The following is a 20,150-nucleotide window of genomic DNA, read 5'->3' as shown; positions in this document are numbered from 1 at the left end:
AGAGAGAGAGAGAGAGAGAGAGAGAGAGAGAGAGAGAGAGAGAGAGAGAGAGCCCAACCACCTGCTCTGATTATTAACTGTCCTAAAAATAGTACATTGAAGCACTACTATAATTAGTTTATCGAATCAACGTTTCTTCCATCTTGAGCATAACGAAAATAGCGCTGTGTGTTATTGCCATTTATAATTTATTCACTTGGACACTAAACGCAGATCGCTATTAAACCCAGTTAGAGACATTCTGTGATTAAATAACGTAATCGTAACCAAATTCCAAGACATCATTTGATGTTGTGTGTATCCGATTAGGACCGTACGCCGGCACTTGACTCATTAGCGCAATTTGTTGATGAACCTCTTGTGAATTTTACAAATTGCTTCGTTCCATTTCTTTGCAGGTTGTAACAGCGCGGTTTCTACTCAGCGCTGTGCTTTCTGTTGATGTACGATTGGTTCTGTCGAGTCTTTTACGTCCTCTCATCAAGTTCCATTACAATGCGATTTAGTAAATGACTTCTTGTGATCACGAATTCGCCACGAAACGTTGTAACACAGACGTAAGAGATTCACCCGTAACGGAACACACGCACACACGTATGAAACACTGGTTGCAAAAATCATACGTCTTGATGAGGAATTGATTGTTTCCCAGCTTTCGCTACGGAGTCGGCTGGTTGTTTACCGATACCTTCCGAAACGATCGCAGGATGTAACTTTGCATAGGATAACAAGACGAAAGCTCCTGAGTTGTCCGGTAGGAGTGACGCTATCACTCGCCTCTGAGAGTAAACTGGCACCGCTGGAATCGGCCCCACAAGTAATTGGGATGCTGATAGTACGGGAAGGATGTGGCACACGGGGAGTTGGCTTACTTGGGTATTACTCTATTGGTGCTACCCGGCAGTGATAACCGGAGAAGGAAAGGGTAAGTACATGCATATAATAATCATTAAATATTTATCGCTTATTACAAGTTATAATGGTTTACAGTCTGAAAAGTTTATTCTAAAAGTTGATCACTTGGGTATTTCTCTACTGGTGGTACCCAGCAGTGACAATCGGAGAAGGAAAGAGTGCATGTATATAACATTTATTATATAATATTTATCGCTTGGTGGTTACAACTTAGCGATAATTTGTTTTAGTCTTCAAAAATGTTCTTTGAAAGTTGTATCATTTGGGTATTTATTATTGGTGGTACCCAGCAGTAACAACCGGAGAACGAAACGGTAAGTATATATAATATCTATCGCTTGATGATTATAATTTAGTGATAATTGTTTTACAGTCTTCAAACATTTTCTTTGAAAGTTGTATCACTTGGATATTTCTATACTAGTGCTACTTGGCAGTGACAACAAGAGAAAAACGGAAGTAAGTATATATATATATATATATATATATATATATATATACAGTCAAACCTGTCTTCAACGGTCACACAAAGGAGTAGATAAAAGTGGCCGCTAAAGACAGGTGGCCGCTGAGTACAGGTTGCCACATATATAGTCTTTAAAACATGTGTTGTTGTTTCTTGTTTTACCGTCTGTACTGCTAATCAACGGATACGTGCTTCACAGTTGACTATAAATCAACTTTTGACATGCCGTCTCCTGCAGAAATAATGCAAATGGAATGTATTAAATTAACCGTTCCCAACAAGTTTGTTTTAATTTTCCATTTGATTATTTAATTCCTACTTCATCGGTGTATGATCATAGTAAGTGAACCTACAAATGTTAACCGTAGCCTGCCCAGTGGCAATTAGATGCATTCCAGAGTCATACTTTTTTAGTTGATACACAGTAGAGATGTCAGGACTGAATGGGTACTAGTATTCCTGAAGGTGTGAAGATCACCTATTTGCTGCACCTTATCGCTGTTGTTAAATATCCCTTTTTATATAATAGTAAAACTTTACTGTGGCCGCTTAATACAGGTATTTTATCGATTTGGGATCCGATTTAGGTGGCCGCTGGCCGCGTTAGACAGGTGGCCGCTTATTACAGGTGCATATACATTATAAATCGTTTGGGAGGGAAAAAGGTGGCCGCTTAAGGCAGGTGACCGCTGATTACAGGTGGCCGTTACAACAGATTTGACTGTATATATATATATATATATATATATATATATATATATACAGTCGAACCTGGTATAACGGTCACCTGTACATAACGGTCACCTGCCTATAACGGCCACTATAAATCCCCCCAATGCATTTCCTTCTTTATTTGACCTGTACATAACAGTCACTTGTCCTTAACGGCCAGCGGTCACTATTTTCCACCCAAAATCACAGGTTTAACGGTCACAAGATGATCGTCGTAAAGACGTTTTTTGCTTTATGTTTTGACGCTGGTTATATATACTTATGACTAGATGATTACAAGGAACCATTTTTGCAATCTTCAAGAAGTATTGTCTAAAAGTTGATTCACTTGGGTATTTCTTTACTGGTGTTGCCCGGCAGTGAGAACCAAAGACGAAATGGGTATTATATATATATATATATATATATATATATATATATATATATATATATATATATATATACATACATACATACATACATACATACATACATACATACATACATACATATATATATATATATATATATATACACACACACACACACACACACATATATATATATATCACACACATGGTATATATATTACTTATTTTCTAAATGCCTAATTAGTATTGTTTACATTTTTAAAATATTATAAAGTGAAAGTTGTTTTACTTGACTATTTCTCTAATGGTGCTGTTTTGGAATGACAAAGGGGTAAGCGTAGTTAAATTTATGGTTAAACGATTGCAAGTAACCATTCTACAGTCTTTTAAAAGTATTGTCTAAAAGTTCTTTCATTTGGATATAATTTTTCTACCGGTGCTACTGGCAACTGGCGAATACCAGGGCAAGTACATACCGTATTTGTGACTACACGATTTGCAAGATACCATTTATACAAATAATTTTTAAACAGTATTATCAAAAAAGTTGCTTCACTTCCATTCATTCCCAGTCTGGAGCTCCACGCGGTAAGACGTGTTTGTTTCGCTGGTGCACACTGCACGTGCTTTCGTGTGCTCGACTTGGGGATCCTTCATTTTGTTGTTTTTGTCAGCGAAATGAAGTTTTCTACTGGGATGTATGCGGCCATTGGAACTGATTGAACGCTGGAACGCTTCTCGTTTCGACAGTCTGCACCACCAGGTTGGATTCTTTTTTAGCGTGATTCCTCGCCTCCACGTCATTTCTTCGTCTGATTATGTTGACTTGTTTTTTCGTGACTCGTATGACGGCCATTCTGCAGAACGCCACGGTTGTTCGCGTTTAGTCTCTACATGTCCGAGCCTGTCCTAGCAGCACTGGAAGATTGACCGCCCCACTCTAAGAAGAAATAGGAAGCGGGGTCGGCCCCTACTACTCTTTTCTAGACTTTATTTGCTTTATAGTGATACCATCTCGTATCCTCCGGAGTCGGGCCCGTCCGCACCACTATACCAACCCATGACGACTGGACTATACCCTAGTCTGATACTCTCTCTCGTTCAGACGGATCCGGCTTCTCAAGATCTGTATTTCAGCACAGCACTAAACCTTCAACGTCTATCGACTGTCAATCTAGGGGTTTTCTTGACGGGATGCAACCCATCTCGTCCCTATAAGCTGTGCACCCAAACGGCCTTAACGAGGCCACTCACGTGGACATATCGATCGGACTTTAAACTTTTAGATCTGCTTTCAAAAGATTATGTCGAAATTACTCTCTTTTTTTTAATTATTATTAAATAGTCCGATCCTCTCTTCTTTCTCTTATTTAATTTTGGACCGTCCTTCTAAAATGCTCCAAATTATATAAATATTATTCGGCCGAGCAGTCAATTCTTTTTATTTTTGGCTTGTAAGTTTTTTTTGTTTTTGTTTTCTTTACTAATTGCTATTTTCAAAATTCTGCCCATTTTCAACTCTACCCCCCCCCCCCCCCCCCCTCCATCCCGAGTCAGGTCACCGATCTTATCGGAGGTCGGACTCGGGATGGGCGTGTTCGAAACCCTAGTGGTATATGGGCACGTTAAACAAGTTATCATCATCACTTCCATTTTTTCCCCACTGGTCCTAAATGCGAGTAACTAGACGATTATACTTATTATAAGTGCCTGAACCTTGAAAGGAGATGGGCACGTTAAATGTAGTAAATGCTAAGTCAATTATATTATTTAACAAATGTATCCGTAGACACTTTCATCTGGCAGTAATTTTAATTAATTGGTACTTGAATAATAACAGATCATTTGCGACCTAATTGTGACAACTGGCTCATCCCAGAGTTAATACACGTATATATAAAACTATATTCATAGACAGAAAGGAAATGTTTTATTTAACGATGCACTCGACACATTTTATTTATGGTTATATGGCGTCGGACATATGGTTAAGGACCACACGGATATTGAGAGAAGAAACCCGCTGTCGCCACTTCAAAGGCTACTCTTTTTGATTAGCAGCAAGGGATCTTTTTATATGCATCATCCCACAGACAGGATAGTATATACCACGGCATTTGTTACACCAGTTGTGGACCACTGGCTAGAATATTCATAGACAGATGATTCATTTACAGATGCTTAAAATTTATAAATATATAGAAATGCGTTTTATATATTATTATCTAAATGTGATATTGCTTTATAATTACACATTGTTATTGTTAAACATTAAACAGTAATTTCTGTTCCAAATAAGTCGCCAAGACAAAGATAGGTATATATTAGCAATTACGATTTAGAAGAGAAACAAAAAGAACAGAAAACTTTAAAACTATTGTTTTAAATGTTATGGTGATTGATTGTTCTTTATTATCATTCAACTCTTGATTTATAAGAAGTCTTTTCTCAAATGTTGTACTATGGCGTGACTTCTGGTAAAATAAGATAAGAAATTATTATATGAAAATCAGTGATTACAAATTTGCAACCATTACCGTTCACCAGTTCATATGTAACTATTATTATTATTATGGGTGATTGCGCTTGAACCGCAGTAATAACCAAGGTAATAATTTACGAGACCGTAGATAAGACTCCACAATCACGACATAACAATTATTAATCTTTTCAAGCTACTTTGCTAAAGTGTGACACAGAGTTTAGCGGTCGATTCCATTCATTGTCTTATGTTTTATATGCGTTTGAATGGACTATCTTTAGTTTACGGCGATTGATAGGATGACGTCGACAAACAGCGACTTTTTAATGACTGTATTTACAACTAAAAATATGTTTGTAAACAAAATATTAGTGGTTGAAAATTAAACATGTTCCTGATGGTCCTAGTGTTTGAAAATTAAACATGTTCCTGATGGTCCTAGTGTTTGAAAATTAAACATGTTCCTGATGGTCCTAGTGTGTGCACTTGGCCAGACTTCATTTTATTTCCTAATATGTGTATTTGTGTCATGCGTACTGAATTATTGGGATACCAAATCCAGTTTGAGCTGCTTAGAAATATGTGGATGATCAGGAATACATTGAATATACAGACACTGATATTCTAAACACGAAAATATATTTGATATGTAATACAAGTCGGTACAACATTTTATCAGTCAAAAACATCTTGCAATGCAAGAAACTCAAGATAATCACTTTAATACGATTTTAAAAATGCATAGCTTATTTGGCTCAATACTGGTTCATATTCCCTCAATACTAAATCTTCATCGGCGAACTATATTCTTGTCTATAATCTACAATATGATATACGATGCTGGCTACTAACGGCGTATATGAAATGGAATTAGACTGAATTTCAAGGCTTAGATAGACGGAAGTATTGATTATACGTATGATTCCATGTGTTTACAACTTTGCATCAACGGTCGTTTCTATGGTTTCCAATACACTCAAAAGTAAACATACCCAAGCATTTATGTTGTATTTTGAACATCTCGATAAACTCGCCAGAACACACACGCTCACAGCCATATCTGTATCTCTGTAATATCTCTATCATCAAATAGTACGACAGTATGGACATTTCAATAATAGCGTGACGCTGCTTGGATGTAGGAAATTAGTTCTGAGGTAATGTTAAAATAGATATCGCGTGTCCACTGTGCATTAGAAAAAACTATTTTCCGTCATGATGGTCTGCTGGGTTAACAGCCCTACTTAAACAGAGCCCTACTTAAACAGAGCTCTCTCTCTCTCTCTCTCTCTCTCTCTCTCTCTCTCTCTCTCTCTCTCTCTCTCTCTCTCTCTCTCACTCTCACACTCTCTCTCTCTCTCTCTCTCTCTCTCTCTCTCTCTCTCTCTCTCTCTCTCTCTCTCTCTCTCTCTCTCTCTCTCTCTCCAAACCATTTAAAACTTAATCCGTATAGGTATCCGTTAGCAAGGATTATGACAACACTGAATACATGTACATTTTGCAATTTTAGCCTAATCCTACAATATTGTCACCCGTATAGTTGAGAGTCTCGGTACAGTGGAGGCAGCTTTGCAGAATAGGATGAGGGAAACACCTGAATTAAATTAAGCTTAGCGAATGTTTTTTTTTCTTTTTTCTTGATACAAATTGTTTTATTTTAATACATGTGTGATGACGAAAATGTGGCATTGTGGCACACCCCAGAAATGACCATTACTTTATGGTTGGTTAAGTTTGAAAATAATTACATCTCACCCGACGTATAGTTATATCTGAAAGAGAAATGCATAAAACAAGTCAACATTTTAAATACAAATAACCTTAAACAACCAGTCTAAATAAATATGACTAACAATAAATGTTTAAGTACAATGCAAGTTATTTGTTTTGTAAATAAAATTAAAAGGTAAGTTCACTTCTGTGCCTAGACCCGTAAAAACGATATCGAAAGTGTGTGTGTGTGTGTGTGTGTGTGTGTGTGTGTGTGTGTGTGTGTGGTGATAGGGGAGGCAGGCACAATCCTTAGTGTGGGGCACAATCTCTAGTGGGGGAGGCACAAAGCATATGCTGATATTTATTTATAAGTGCAAAAAAACGTACACTGTGGAGGGGGGGGGGGGGGTGTTGTCTTCCTACGGGCCTAGTGACATGCTGCTTTTTACTATTAATATTATGTGCGTGTTATAATATAACTAACTCGAACAAACACGAATAAAACTGCCAAAAATATTATTTTGTCAGCCTAATGACTTTATGTGATTACAATGTAAGAACTCTTCAATTATAAACCAAATCAGTATAATTTCATATAACTGAATTTATTAACATTATGAATAGCCACTTTTACGTTTCATAAAACTGAATTTATTAACATTATGAATAGCCACTTTTACGTTTCATAAAACTGAATTTATTAACATTATGAATAGCCACTTTTACGTTTCATAACACTGAATTTATTAACATTATGAATAGCCACTTTTACGTTTCATAAAACTGAATTTATTAACATTATGAATAGCCACTTTTACGTTTGATAAATGGTATTATTTAATGATGCTCTCGACATATTTGTCAGGACCACACACAAAATAAAGAGAGGTAACGCGTTGCCTCCACTCTATGAACTAGGCGTTTCGATGTTTCTGTCAGGGTTTGGAGTCAGTATCTGGATTGAAAATCCCATGCCTCGACTGGGATCCGAACCCAGTACCTACCAGCCTGTAGACCGATGGCCTAACCACGACGCCACCGAGGACGGTTTGCACAGATCAATGCTCCTCTTACTGCACATTTAAGGTGGGGGGACCCAACAAAAACACAATTTTTAATAATATTTATGTTTTCGAATTAAATATTATTTTTAAAGAAAGAGTTAATAATTAATTTTACATCACAATTTATGCATAATATTATATATATAATGGCTTACACATTTAAATACATTCACACCGAATGAGTTTATGATAAGCAAGGCATTTAAATCAGTGGAATTCTTGTTTAAATGCAAATTCCAGTGACGCTTGAGTGACGTGGAAATCCCAATATCACTGATAATTAGTGTTATCAGGTAACTCCCGAGCAGATCCGTTTTGTCTGAAGGAAAATGTTTCATTTAACGACGCACTCAACTTGTGCGAGTGCGAATAATTTTTTACGTGCTCATATACCACTAGAGTTTCGAACATGTCCGTCCCGGGGCCTGTCTCTGAATAGCCAGTGACTTGCTCTGGGACAGAACAAATTAAAGGGACAATTTTGAAATTTACATCCAACAATTAAATAGTGGGCCTTTAAAAAATGTATGTGCATCTCTAATTAATATAATTAATAAAGAAAACTCTACTCATTAAATTTGGTCGCTAGATTAGATCGGGCGGTCAAAACGAAATTAGATAGATAGATAACTAGTTTAACGTGTTCGTGTACCACCAGGGCCACGGACACGCCCATCCCGAGTCCGACCTCAGATAAGATTAAACCTGTATTAAGGAAGAACTGTTTCTTTGCTTTCTTAAATTGAAACACGTGTGTAGACCGCTGGATGAAATGTGTTCAACATGTAAATAGATGAAGGAACCGTATAATTTACTCTGATAACTCTCGAACAAGACGCAACAGCTATAGGCCCATTGCGCTATTTCTCGTTCCAGCCAATACACCACGACTGATATATGAAAGACCGTGGTATGTATTATCCTGTCTGTGGGGAAAGTGCATAAAAAAAATCGCTTGCTGGATTTGGAAAAAATGTAGCGGGTTTCCTCTGTTGACTACGAGTGAGAATTACCAAATGTTTGACATCCAATAGCAGATAATTAATTAATCAATATGCTCTAATGGTGTCGTTAAACAAAACAATTTTTTTAACTCAGCTATAGTGTCAGTCTTCTGACTATTTAGTAAACTGCATAAAAGATACGTTATCTTCCGATAGCCACATAAAATATACGTTAAAAAGTTAATGGAGATTCTAAGCTAAACGTATTTGAAAGAAATTTGGTTCATTTTGATTTATTAAAGGCAGAAATCCCACAAAACCAAATTACATTTTTCTTGTGTATTTTTTTCCATGTTGGTCTGTACTACAAAGACACGGGTAACCTTTTAATTCTAACACAATTCTGTCGATATTTCCATCCTTTATGACACCACTGCTTGGATTCATTTCTCTGAACACCCCCCCCCCCCCCCCCCCCCCACACACACACACATACACACAAAAACCCTGAAAAATATTACTCACAAAACAATATTAAAAATCGCGTGGTTCTCTATTTACTTTTCGGTGTTAGTGTGTATTAAAACACTTGGAAGGTCATGCTTATTTTTGACACAGATATGTCGATATTTCCATTTTTCACGGCAAGAATGCTTCGAATGTTACACAGTCGGACAAGAATAAGTTTTCCAATCAATACCCGTGTAAGATTTGTGTACATCAAAAATGCATTTTGAGACTTTATTCGTTTTGTATTTGTGTATTTGTCAAGATCGCTGGCTCGATAATTCAAAGTGATTTCGAGACTTAGTTAAACACTCTGCTAAGCAAACTGAATTCAGTTTGGTGACTTCAGTTGAGAGAGGCGTATTTAAGTACGTCGAACGGAAAACGGACTAAAACAAAAGCTGTGTTTATTTTCCCATAGCCACCATCAACAGTATCTAACTTTCCTATTGTCCTCATAGAAATTGTACATGTACATGCACATGTAAGAAGTATTTAATGGCTTCTTACAAAGTATTAGCACGAGGAATAGTTTATTCTTGTCAATAAAGGTGCTTTGATCCACCGGTACTATTGGAAAATAATAACGGCTTTCATCTGAAGACATATTTCAGAATGACAAACTGTTTAACATCCAGTAGTCGATATTTAATTAATCAATACCCTCTAGTGGTGTCGTTAAACAAAATAAAATGTCTCGTTCGTTCAGATTTACATTTTGAGCCACTAATCGACAAGATTATGTAATGTGACTATAGTGGGTTTGTTCTCTAATACAGCAGATCATGCGCCAGAATGACTAGATAATATCCGTTGAAACCTAATATCTCTTCTAGAAATGCAGGGCTCTACACGGATAGTAAAACATTCACATTTGCAGTAACGGTTGTTCACAGATGACAGTTTATTAAAAAGTAGTAGCCAACTGGTGAGTACAAAATATAGGGGCCTAGTAAGTGAAACAAAAATTGAAAGTGTCTATGAAGGAAGGAAGGAAATGTTTTATTTATCGACACACTCAAGATATTTTATTTACTGTTATATGGCATCGGACATATGGTTACGGACCACACAGATATTGACGGAGGAAACCCGCTGACGCCACTTCATGGGCTACTCTTTTCGATTAGCAGCAAGGGATCTTTTACGTGCACCATCCCATAGACAGGATAGCACATACCACGGCCTTTGATGTATCAGTTTTGGTGCAATAGCTGGAGCGAGAAATAGCCTAATGAGTCCACTGACGGGGATCGATCCCAAACCGAACGCCCATCGACTACGTCCTGCTCCTAACATGGCTATGAAATCATCAGTTATTAATAGCTTAGTAATTAGTGTTACAGAATTTCGAAACAAATCTAAAGTTTAATTGATCGTGAGTCGGACAGCTAATGTCCGTTTATATCGTTGATGCATTAAACGATTTCTGTATAAAAGCTAGTATTCCTTAGAGTTCATATTGTGTATGCATTTACCATAGTTTGACAAACAATAGCCGATGTATTTTTCGTTCTGGAGTGTCGTTAAACATTCATTCATTCATTCATTCATTCATTCAATTCATAGTGTGTATAACAACACATATTGGAGTAATAGCATCAGTATTCAACCAGTGTATTGTTATGCTTCTTTTAAGTAAGCAGTACATAGATTTTCTCAAAGTATTTTGAACAATCACAGTACTAGGGTAAACAATCTTTCTTCCAAAAGCGCTGTATAGCAGATGATAAAGTTAAGTTAATGTTCATAACTTCAGAATTGAGTTTTATCTTGGTTAATTAGGAACTGGTTGAATACTGGGTCGTCTGGTCAGTTATTGCATACTGTTCATTGCGCCACTCAAATCATGCTCTAACCAGGGTATAATGCATAGACAAAACTTGGATCTATTTCTTCTTTCAAGTTGTCGAATACTGAGGCCTACGCCATACATGTATTTTATAAAATATTATATTAGGTTATACTCTGGAGAGTGGACGCAGATATTTGGCTAGTGAATATATGGCATTTACTAGCCAGCAGCAAGTGGAATAAAATGTCTGCATTGAACCCTGAAATGGCAGTCTTCTTTGTTTGTGTGTAACAGGGATGAAATACCCTGTAAAGGATCTCCACGGGAGTGGCTGTCCTCCTTTAGGGTAGGCACTAGATATATATTCATGGAATCAACCACTGTTTAGCCAAATGCCCATTGGATTCTGCATTGTGCAAATATACGGTCTTGATCATGAATTACAGTTTGTCGTTCAAATTGCACGACCATACACTATACTTGTACTCAAATCAAAACCGCTCATATTGTCGGCGATGAACAAATTAAACAGTATATTATTGATGATGTTTTTAAAGGAACTGATTTGATGAGAAATTAAGCTCTCAAATAATGTAACCATTGTGGTCAGATTTATCCATTAAGTCTGTACTAGTAGCATATTTCGTTGTTGTAATCACATAATGTAAATCTTTCTCATATTTACCATCGTAACAACGTCGTCTTGCCGGCTGTACATGCAGACATTTCCATTACGATACGATCTGAGATGCAATCGTAGAATGAAATATGTCATTCAGAATGAACATTGGAATAGCGATTCAGATAACAGAATAAATGATTTATCTTTGTCCAAAAAGGGTGCATAAATCTAAATATTTTTCAACAAAGAATTTATCTCAGAGTAGTTAAAACTACGAGACAAGTGGTGGTAAGGGAATGCGGACACATACAAATATATGCATGGCATTAAAACCTGTCGTAGCAACATACAGATTTTGACCGTTGAATTACACTTTTCTCATAGCATTTTAATTAATTAATTAATTTTGACTAGTTTAAGGTGGGCTTTTCTTTTCTGTTATTTGTAGTAGTTCTGAATGCATTTTATGTAAAACCTAAAAAGAAATTTATTTTTGTAAAATTAAATCTTACCTGGGAAACCAGGTCAGTTCCTTTAAAGTTTGTTTTGTTTAACGACACCACTATACCACATTATTTAATTAATCATCGGCTATTGGATGTCAAACATTTGCTAATACTGACTCGTAGTCATTAGAGGAAACCCGCTACATTTCCCCACTAGCAGCAAGGGATCTTTTATATACATTTCCCCACAGACAGAAAGGCACATACAACGGTCTTTGGTGCTTTGGTTGTAACGAGAAAAAACCCAGATTCCATTGAATGGATCCACTCCGGTGGTTCGATCCTGCGACACAGGCACCTCGGGCGAACACTCAATCACCTAAGCTAAATCCCGCCGTCAGGTCAGTGATTTTAACCAAGAAGAACCGACTATTGTTGTATTAGCATCACAGTCGTGCAATCAGGTGTTCTATTTTTCTCGTTCCAATCAGTGCATCAAAACTGGTCAAAGGTCATGGTATGTGCTTACTTGTCTTTGGGAAAGTGCATATAAAAGATCCCTTGCTGCACGATGGTAAAATGTGGCGGGTTTTCTCTGATGACTACCGGTAAATGTCAACATTATCAAATGTTTCATATCCAATAACTGATGATTAATTAACCAATGTCTAGTCGTGTCATTAAACAAAACAAAATTCATTTTTTTTCTTGTGTTTTATTTCGCTTTAGCCTCGTATGGCAAATATTATCTTCAATTACTGCATAAGAAATAAACAGTTACGATTCCGATAATTTGTAAATACGTCACTTGAACATTTTATTTGACCTATAAAGCAAATCAATAATCGCGGTACTCCAAAATAGATTAGTTACTAGCAAATCATTAATTATTAAAACACTGCTAAATTAAATAACAGATTTTTAAAAACCTTTGAAGTCTTTGTTCGCCTTGTAGATGGATACTAATGTAAACGTAATGCAAAATATTGGTTTAAGCTTAGCGCCAATTTGTGATAGTGTCTGTTCCTGAGAACCACGTAATGGAAATTCACAGTATAGTTGTTACCATTGTATTTCGTTAATTTTTGCGTTCAAAAACTATTTTTCAACATCAAAATGTAATTGCCTGATGAAAAAATAAATTATCATATTAGCATTTAAAAACAAATCCTGTTTATGTAACACGTATATTTCTTGTTACTATTGTTGCAATCAACATCGGTACCCCTACTATAACTGCTACTACCACCACCACTAATACTACTACTACTACTACTACTACTACTACTACTACTACTACTACTACTACTACTACAGCTACTACTACTACTATTACTACTACTACTTCAGCTACTACTACCACTGCTGATGCTACTACTACTTTTACGACTACTACCACCACTACTACTACTATTACTACTACTAGTACTACTATCACTACTACTACTACTACTACTATAACACTACTACTACTATAACACTACTACTACTACTGCTACTACTACTACTACTACTACTACTACTACTACTACTACTACACTACTACTACTACACTACTACCACTACTGATACTAATACTACTACAGTAACTGCTATTACTGCTACTACTATAGTACAACTGTTATTACTACTACACTACTACTACTACTACTACAATAACTGCTATTACTACTACTACTATTACTACTACTACTACTACTACAGTATCTGCTATTACTGCTGTTGCTACTACTACTACTACTACTACTACTAGTACTATTACTACTACTACTACTACTACTACTACTACTACTACAGCTACTACTACTACTACTACTACTACTACTACTACTACTACCACTACTACTACCACTACAGTAACTGTTATTACTGCTACTACTACTACTACTATAATACTACTCTTGCTATTACTACTACTATACTACTATGACTACAACAACAACAACAACAACTACTACTACTACTACTACTACTACTACTACTACTACTACTACTACTACTACTACTACTACTACTACTACTACTACTACCATTACCACTACTACCACTGCTACTATTACCACTACTACTACTACTACTACTACTACTACTATTACCACTACTACTACTACTACTACTACTACTACTACTACTACTACTACTACTACTACTATTACTACTACTACTACTACTACTACCATTACCACTAATACCATTACCACTAATACCACTGCTACTATTACCACTACTACCACTACTATTACTACTACTACTACTACTACTACTACTACTACTACTACTACTACTACTACTACTACCATTACCACTACTACTACTACCACCACTAGCACTACCACTGCTGCTACATGCAGTTATAACCTATTCAACCCTTTCGTTCAGACAATCTCAAAAAAAAGAAGAAGAAAGAAAGCAAAGTAGAAGAAGAAAAAGAGAGTAAGTTGTGGGTGATGGGGCTAAGAGAGACTCGACCGTTGGTTACGGGAAAACACTCTGGTGGTTACACAACTGTCTGCGCTGTGACAACTGATTTACTTATTTTTTATTCGTTTCGCTCTGGGATCCTTGGGGTGTCTGAGTGGTACACATACTTCCTGAGTTAATACATTAAAAAACTGATTACGGTCATCAATGTCTACGAAACCCGAGTACTCTTCCGTTGGAGAACTAGACGGACATTTGGACAGATATAATCGCCTTGAAACAGCAGAAGACGAGCGGTCCCATGAAATATATTAAGGTCGGACCGCGAGTAAACTGAGACGTATATAACTCCATGAGAAGGGCACATCAATGAATATTGTAAACAAGCTTGTAATAATTGTTCGAAATTGGGAACTTTATCTGTAGGTGGGCAGGCAGGTCATCTTGGTCAGTTCTCTTGGATACGCTCACGCTAAGTACTCGGGCTACATTCTTTGTAAACGTTCTTTGTTTTAGCTTTGTTTTAACTTTGTTTTAACTTTCGTATGAGTTGCATTTCCACGAGTGCGGGGTGTTTTTGTTTTGTTGTTGTTGTTGTTGTTTTGAGGATGTTTTGTTGTTGTTGTTGTTGTTTGGCATGGCGCGGGCACGGAAGGATAAAACTGACTGATCAACCACGACGTGAAATGTCTCGAATCCGACCCCCCCCCCCCGCCAACCCCCCCCAAAAAAAAACCCCCACAACAACACCCACGCACACACATACACACATACACTCCCCCCCCCCCCCCCCCCCCACACACACATTGTTTTAGGTTTTTTTGTTAATTCAGCCGATGGGATTCCTGTATTCAGGATCAGATCATCGTGACTGATTAGTAGTACTGAACACCATGTATATTGATCGTTGAGGGTGAACATTTATCCCCAGTCTTATTTTTATTATAGCTAAATGGCATAGAAACATAATTAATTATTACTGAGTGTGAAGGAATTACCCCCATCAATGAAAACACACAAGTCCCGGTCGTCAGGGGCATCCACCTAGCTACCAATGCCGCTGATTTAAAACACCATTTAAATGGTTTCGATCAGTACTGTAATACATGGGAACTAACGGTAAATGTCTAAAAAAAAATAAGTTTTAATTTTAACGAAAATGACAAAAATAAATTATACAAACTTACTTTCAAACTCGGAAAATATGTTCTTGAAAATGTTAAGGAATTCAAATATCTTGGAGTCCCTTTTAGCAAATTAAACAATTTTAAAACTACCAAGGCCCAATTAAAACGGCAATCAACTAAAGTCATGTATAGAGTAAGCGAAATCTAAAGACAATAATCAATCGGTTAAGTGTAAACTTAAAATATTTGAATCAATGGATCTCTCAACCTTGTTAGCACCTACAAATTAAAGAACTAATAAGTAGTAAGAGAATAAGTGTATTAAAAAGTTGGCAAAATTTATAAACATAATTTACCAGGTTTTTAAAAGCCCCGGTAACTGAATAACCCGTGTCATAATCAAAAATGGTTTCTAGTTATACTACTACTACTACTACTACTACTACTACTACTACTACTACTACTACTACTACTACTACTACCACTACTACCACTACCACTACCACTACCACTACCACTACTACTACCACCACTACCACTACCACTACCACTACCACCACTACCACTACCACTACCACTACCACTACCACTACCACTACCACCACTACCACTACCACTACCACTACCACTACCACTACCACTACCACTACCACTACCACTACCACTACCACTACTACCACTACCACTACTACTACTACTACTACTACTACTACTACTACTACTACTACCACTACCACTACCACTACCACTACCACTACCACTACTACTACTATAGGGCAGAACGTAGCCCAGTGGTAAAGCGCTTTCTTGATGCGCGGTCAGCCTGGGATCGATCCCTGTCTGTTGGCCCATTGGGCTATTTTTCGCTCCAGCCAGTGCACCATAGCTGATACATGTGCTATCCTGCCTGTGGGATGGTGCATATACAAAACTCCCTTGCTACTTGGCCTAATGGTAAAATGTAGCCGGTTTTCTCTCTAAGACTATACGTAAAAATTACCAAATATATGACATACAATAGTCGATTATTAACAAATTAATGTGCTCTAGTGGTGTCATTAAACAAACAAAATTTAACAACAACAACAACTACTACTACTACTACTACTACTACTACTACTACTACTACTAACACTACCAAAACTACCATTATCAATACTAATACTACTACCAGTACTACTACTACTACTACTACTACTACTACTACTACTACTTATTATTATTATTATTATTATTATGATTATGATTATTATTACGATTATCATCGCTGCATTACTACTGTTACAGTTACTGTTACTTACTATATAGACAAGTAGATACATACATGTATTATGTATTATTATATATTACTATACATACAAGTAGATACATACATGTATTATGTATTATTATATATTACTATGTGAATAGTTCATCCTCATGTAAACCATCTTGTCATATGCATTCAGTGTATTATGCATGCACCTCTAATGCCGTAGAGGCGGGACGTAGCCAAGTGGTAAAAGCGCTTGCTTGATGCGCGGTCGGTTTGGGATCGATCCCCTTCAGTGGGCCCATTGGGCTATTTCTCGTTCTAGCCAGTGCACCACGACCGATATATCACAGGCCGTGGTATGTGTTATCTTGTCTATGGGATGGTGCATATAAAAGATCCCTTGCTACTAATAGAAAAATTAAGCGGGTTTTCTCTTTAAGACTATATGTCGAAAGTATCCAATGTTTGACATCCAATAGCCAATGATAAATACATCAATGTGCTCTAGAGATGTCGTTGAATAAAACAAACATTAACTTTTAACGTTCTAACCGCGTTGTGGAACGGCCTGGGTGCAATACAGTTATATTCTGTTCTGTTCTGTTCTGTTCTGTTTTGTAAGCACCAAATAGTCATAGTGTAAATCTGCGGAGGTGGCGTATGGTTCAGTCGGATCGTAGGTACACAGTCTCTTGACATTTGAATAATGTATGAAATTACAGTCCTTTTAATGGACTAGTACGACTTTACCGTCACGATACGCCATATAGAACTACTTTATAATGTAATTAACTCCACAGCTGGATGTGTTAAATTTGATATGTCCGTGCCGGATCATGCAGGATGCTACAATGCAAACAGACGTCCGAAATGCGAACTTTTCTTTAATTTGATTATATTAACGCAATGCAAATATTCGATATAAAATGTATGCACCCGTTTTCATCATTGAGTTAGTACGTTTCCTTAGGGGATACGAATTAAAGCGGTGTACATCAATTACTGTGGTATATATGCAAGTTATACAAATTCATGTCTAGACTTAGAGCTATAATGCATTTTTACCTTTACAAATAGAATGTAGATAAAACTCTGAAGACAGGTTAATGTATCAAGTCTACAGTTTAAAAATACCGGTACCACTGACAAACCCACTTCTGAATCACATCGATCCGCATTAATACTGATAGGATATGATCGTGATACAACAAATACAGGTACCAAACCGCATTAATGCCCCTTGGTCCCAATTCGCATATGTGTGTGAATTGAGCAGGGCGCTTATGGGCTAATTTGGTTTTGGATTGTGTTGTGCAAAACAGTAAACATGCTCACTAAGTTTGAAAGAAACCCAACCTTATAATTGTTGTTGTTAAAAATATAGGACTGTAATATGTTTAAACACAACGGTGGGTTCTAACGAACGCTCGCCAAAAATTCAATATCATTTACACCGAATTGATCGTCAGCACTCACTCTCTTAAAAGCCATGAGGTTCTTTAGAACCCACATAAACGGCGCAGTCTTAAAGATGCATTATGACCAAAAATATTTTTTCTTTAATTATCTTGTGAAAAGTAAATAATGCACCTTTAATCACATACTTGCAAAAAGATAAATACATGTTATTTCATTCAATGCTTTTTATTTTGTTTGCTTTTTATCAAAATGCATCATTCATTCATTTTAACTTATTTTCGTGCTTATATCCAATTAAGGTTCAAGCAAGCTGTCCTGGGCACACACCCCAGCAACCAGGGCTGTCTGTCCAGGACAGTGGGTTAGTTGTTAGTTGGATATTGGATAGTGGTTAGCGAGAGAGAAGAGGTGTAGTGGCTTTACACCTACCTATTGAGCCCTTAAGAACTCGCTCTGGGTTGTAGCCGGTACCGGGCTGCGAAACCTGTACCTACCAGCCTGTAGTCCGATGGCGTAACCACGATGCCACCGAGGCCGGTTTGAATTGCATCACCATGATGACAAATAACTGACTGTTGTTTTAGTGGACAAGAATTGAAACATGCTATGTACTTTTAACTAAATTCCAGCAATGATTATCCAGAAAAACGCTGTTTACGCCGAGTAGCAGCACATTACACTTTTGATATTCTTGAGTTAGTTATGCAAACATGTTATATGTGGGATCGACTAATGTATAGTTATTTATTAGATATAGAAACAGAACTAGCGAAATATGGCGCTGTAATTGAGGATGCAACTTCAAGCGACGATAGGCTCTACTACATCACACGGATAGTCCTTTGGGATCGTCGAGTGTCATTGACTTTAGCGGTGCTGTCGATTAGTATACATAAATCTGCAGTAGGTGATTTGTTGTCTATGGGGAAATGCATATAAAAGATCCCTAGCTGCTAATATGTAAGAGTAGATAATGTTTCAGCATCAGGTTTACTTTCACGTATTACAATCCAATAGCCGATGTACTCTAGTGGTGTCGTTAAACAAAACAAACTGCTTCATGTATTACAATAACATCTTCCACGGATGTCAACCTAGAGAATTTGGACCAATTTCACAAAACATCGTAATCATAGTTCTGCACGTAAACTTAACTTTACGACTGAACTGCAATTCATATTGCTACAAACAGTAAAACTAATATTGTTTGAAATATTCATGAATAGCTTTCTTTCGTCCTTTAACTGATTAACCATTTGTAATGACAAGTAGTATTGCTTGTCACAAATAGGCCACGGCAAACGGCAATGCCGTGGAGATTGCCGTCAAGGTTTTAATTATCCACAACACCTTCTTTTTTTTTTTGCTGTGGACTATACATTTCTTTTATTTAAAAAACAAACAACCCACAAACATTTAACACAGAGACAAAGATATTTTTGTTTATTGGACATTACAGACATGGATGATGATGAGATGAATGGTCAAGCCGCGGTATTTCCATTTTAGTATAGGACCACTTGACAGGTCCGTGCTCCACGCTTACTGTCAGTTGAGCTACCTCGGTATCACTCGAGTCTGGGGTACACGGAACCTGCAGTGAATGCTGGGTAATCATCCCCCATGTGGGGTCATACACTCGGGAGACACACCCACAATCGCACCCGTGAAGTGGGTGAAACTCGGTGTATGTGGCCTTACACCTATCCATTGAGTCTAGCGGTGTACTCGCTCTGGGTTGGAGCTGGTACTGGCATGAAAAATCCCTATTGCCTCAGGTCGAATAACCACTACACCACCGAGGCTATGGAATATGCTTTATATTTAAAAATAATTTTCTTTTTGCTGTAGACATTTTCTTATTTACAAGAGTTAACATGCAACCTTACGAT

The 20,150-nt window shown here is 37.1% G+C and overlaps 1 protein-coding gene across 1 annotated transcript in view; it reads left to right on the top strand.

Moving 5' to 3' along the window:
- Nucleotides 1-418: 418 nt before the first annotated feature.
- Nucleotides 419-20,150, top strand: part of LOC121379868 (neuronal acetylcholine receptor subunit alpha-2-like) — a 60,408-nt gene continuing 40,676 nt past the window's right edge. The window contains exon 1 of the mRNA XM_041508528.1: nucleotides 419-925. Within this exon, the coding sequence (XP_041364462.1) occupies nucleotides 847-925 (79 nt within the window). The 5' untranslated portion in view covers nucleotides 419-846. The remainder of the gene's footprint in view (nucleotides 926-20,150) is intronic.

The sequence above is a fragment of the Gigantopelta aegis genome, chromosome 8, assembly GCF_016097555.1.
Source record: "Gigantopelta aegis isolate Gae_Host chromosome 8, Gae_host_genome, whole genome shotgun sequence".
NCBI lineage: Eukaryota > Metazoa > Mollusca > Gastropoda > Neomphalida > Peltospiridae > Gigantopelta > Gigantopelta aegis.
Note: the sequence above shows the minus strand (reverse complement) of the source record. Positions and strands in the feature narration are given on the sequence as shown.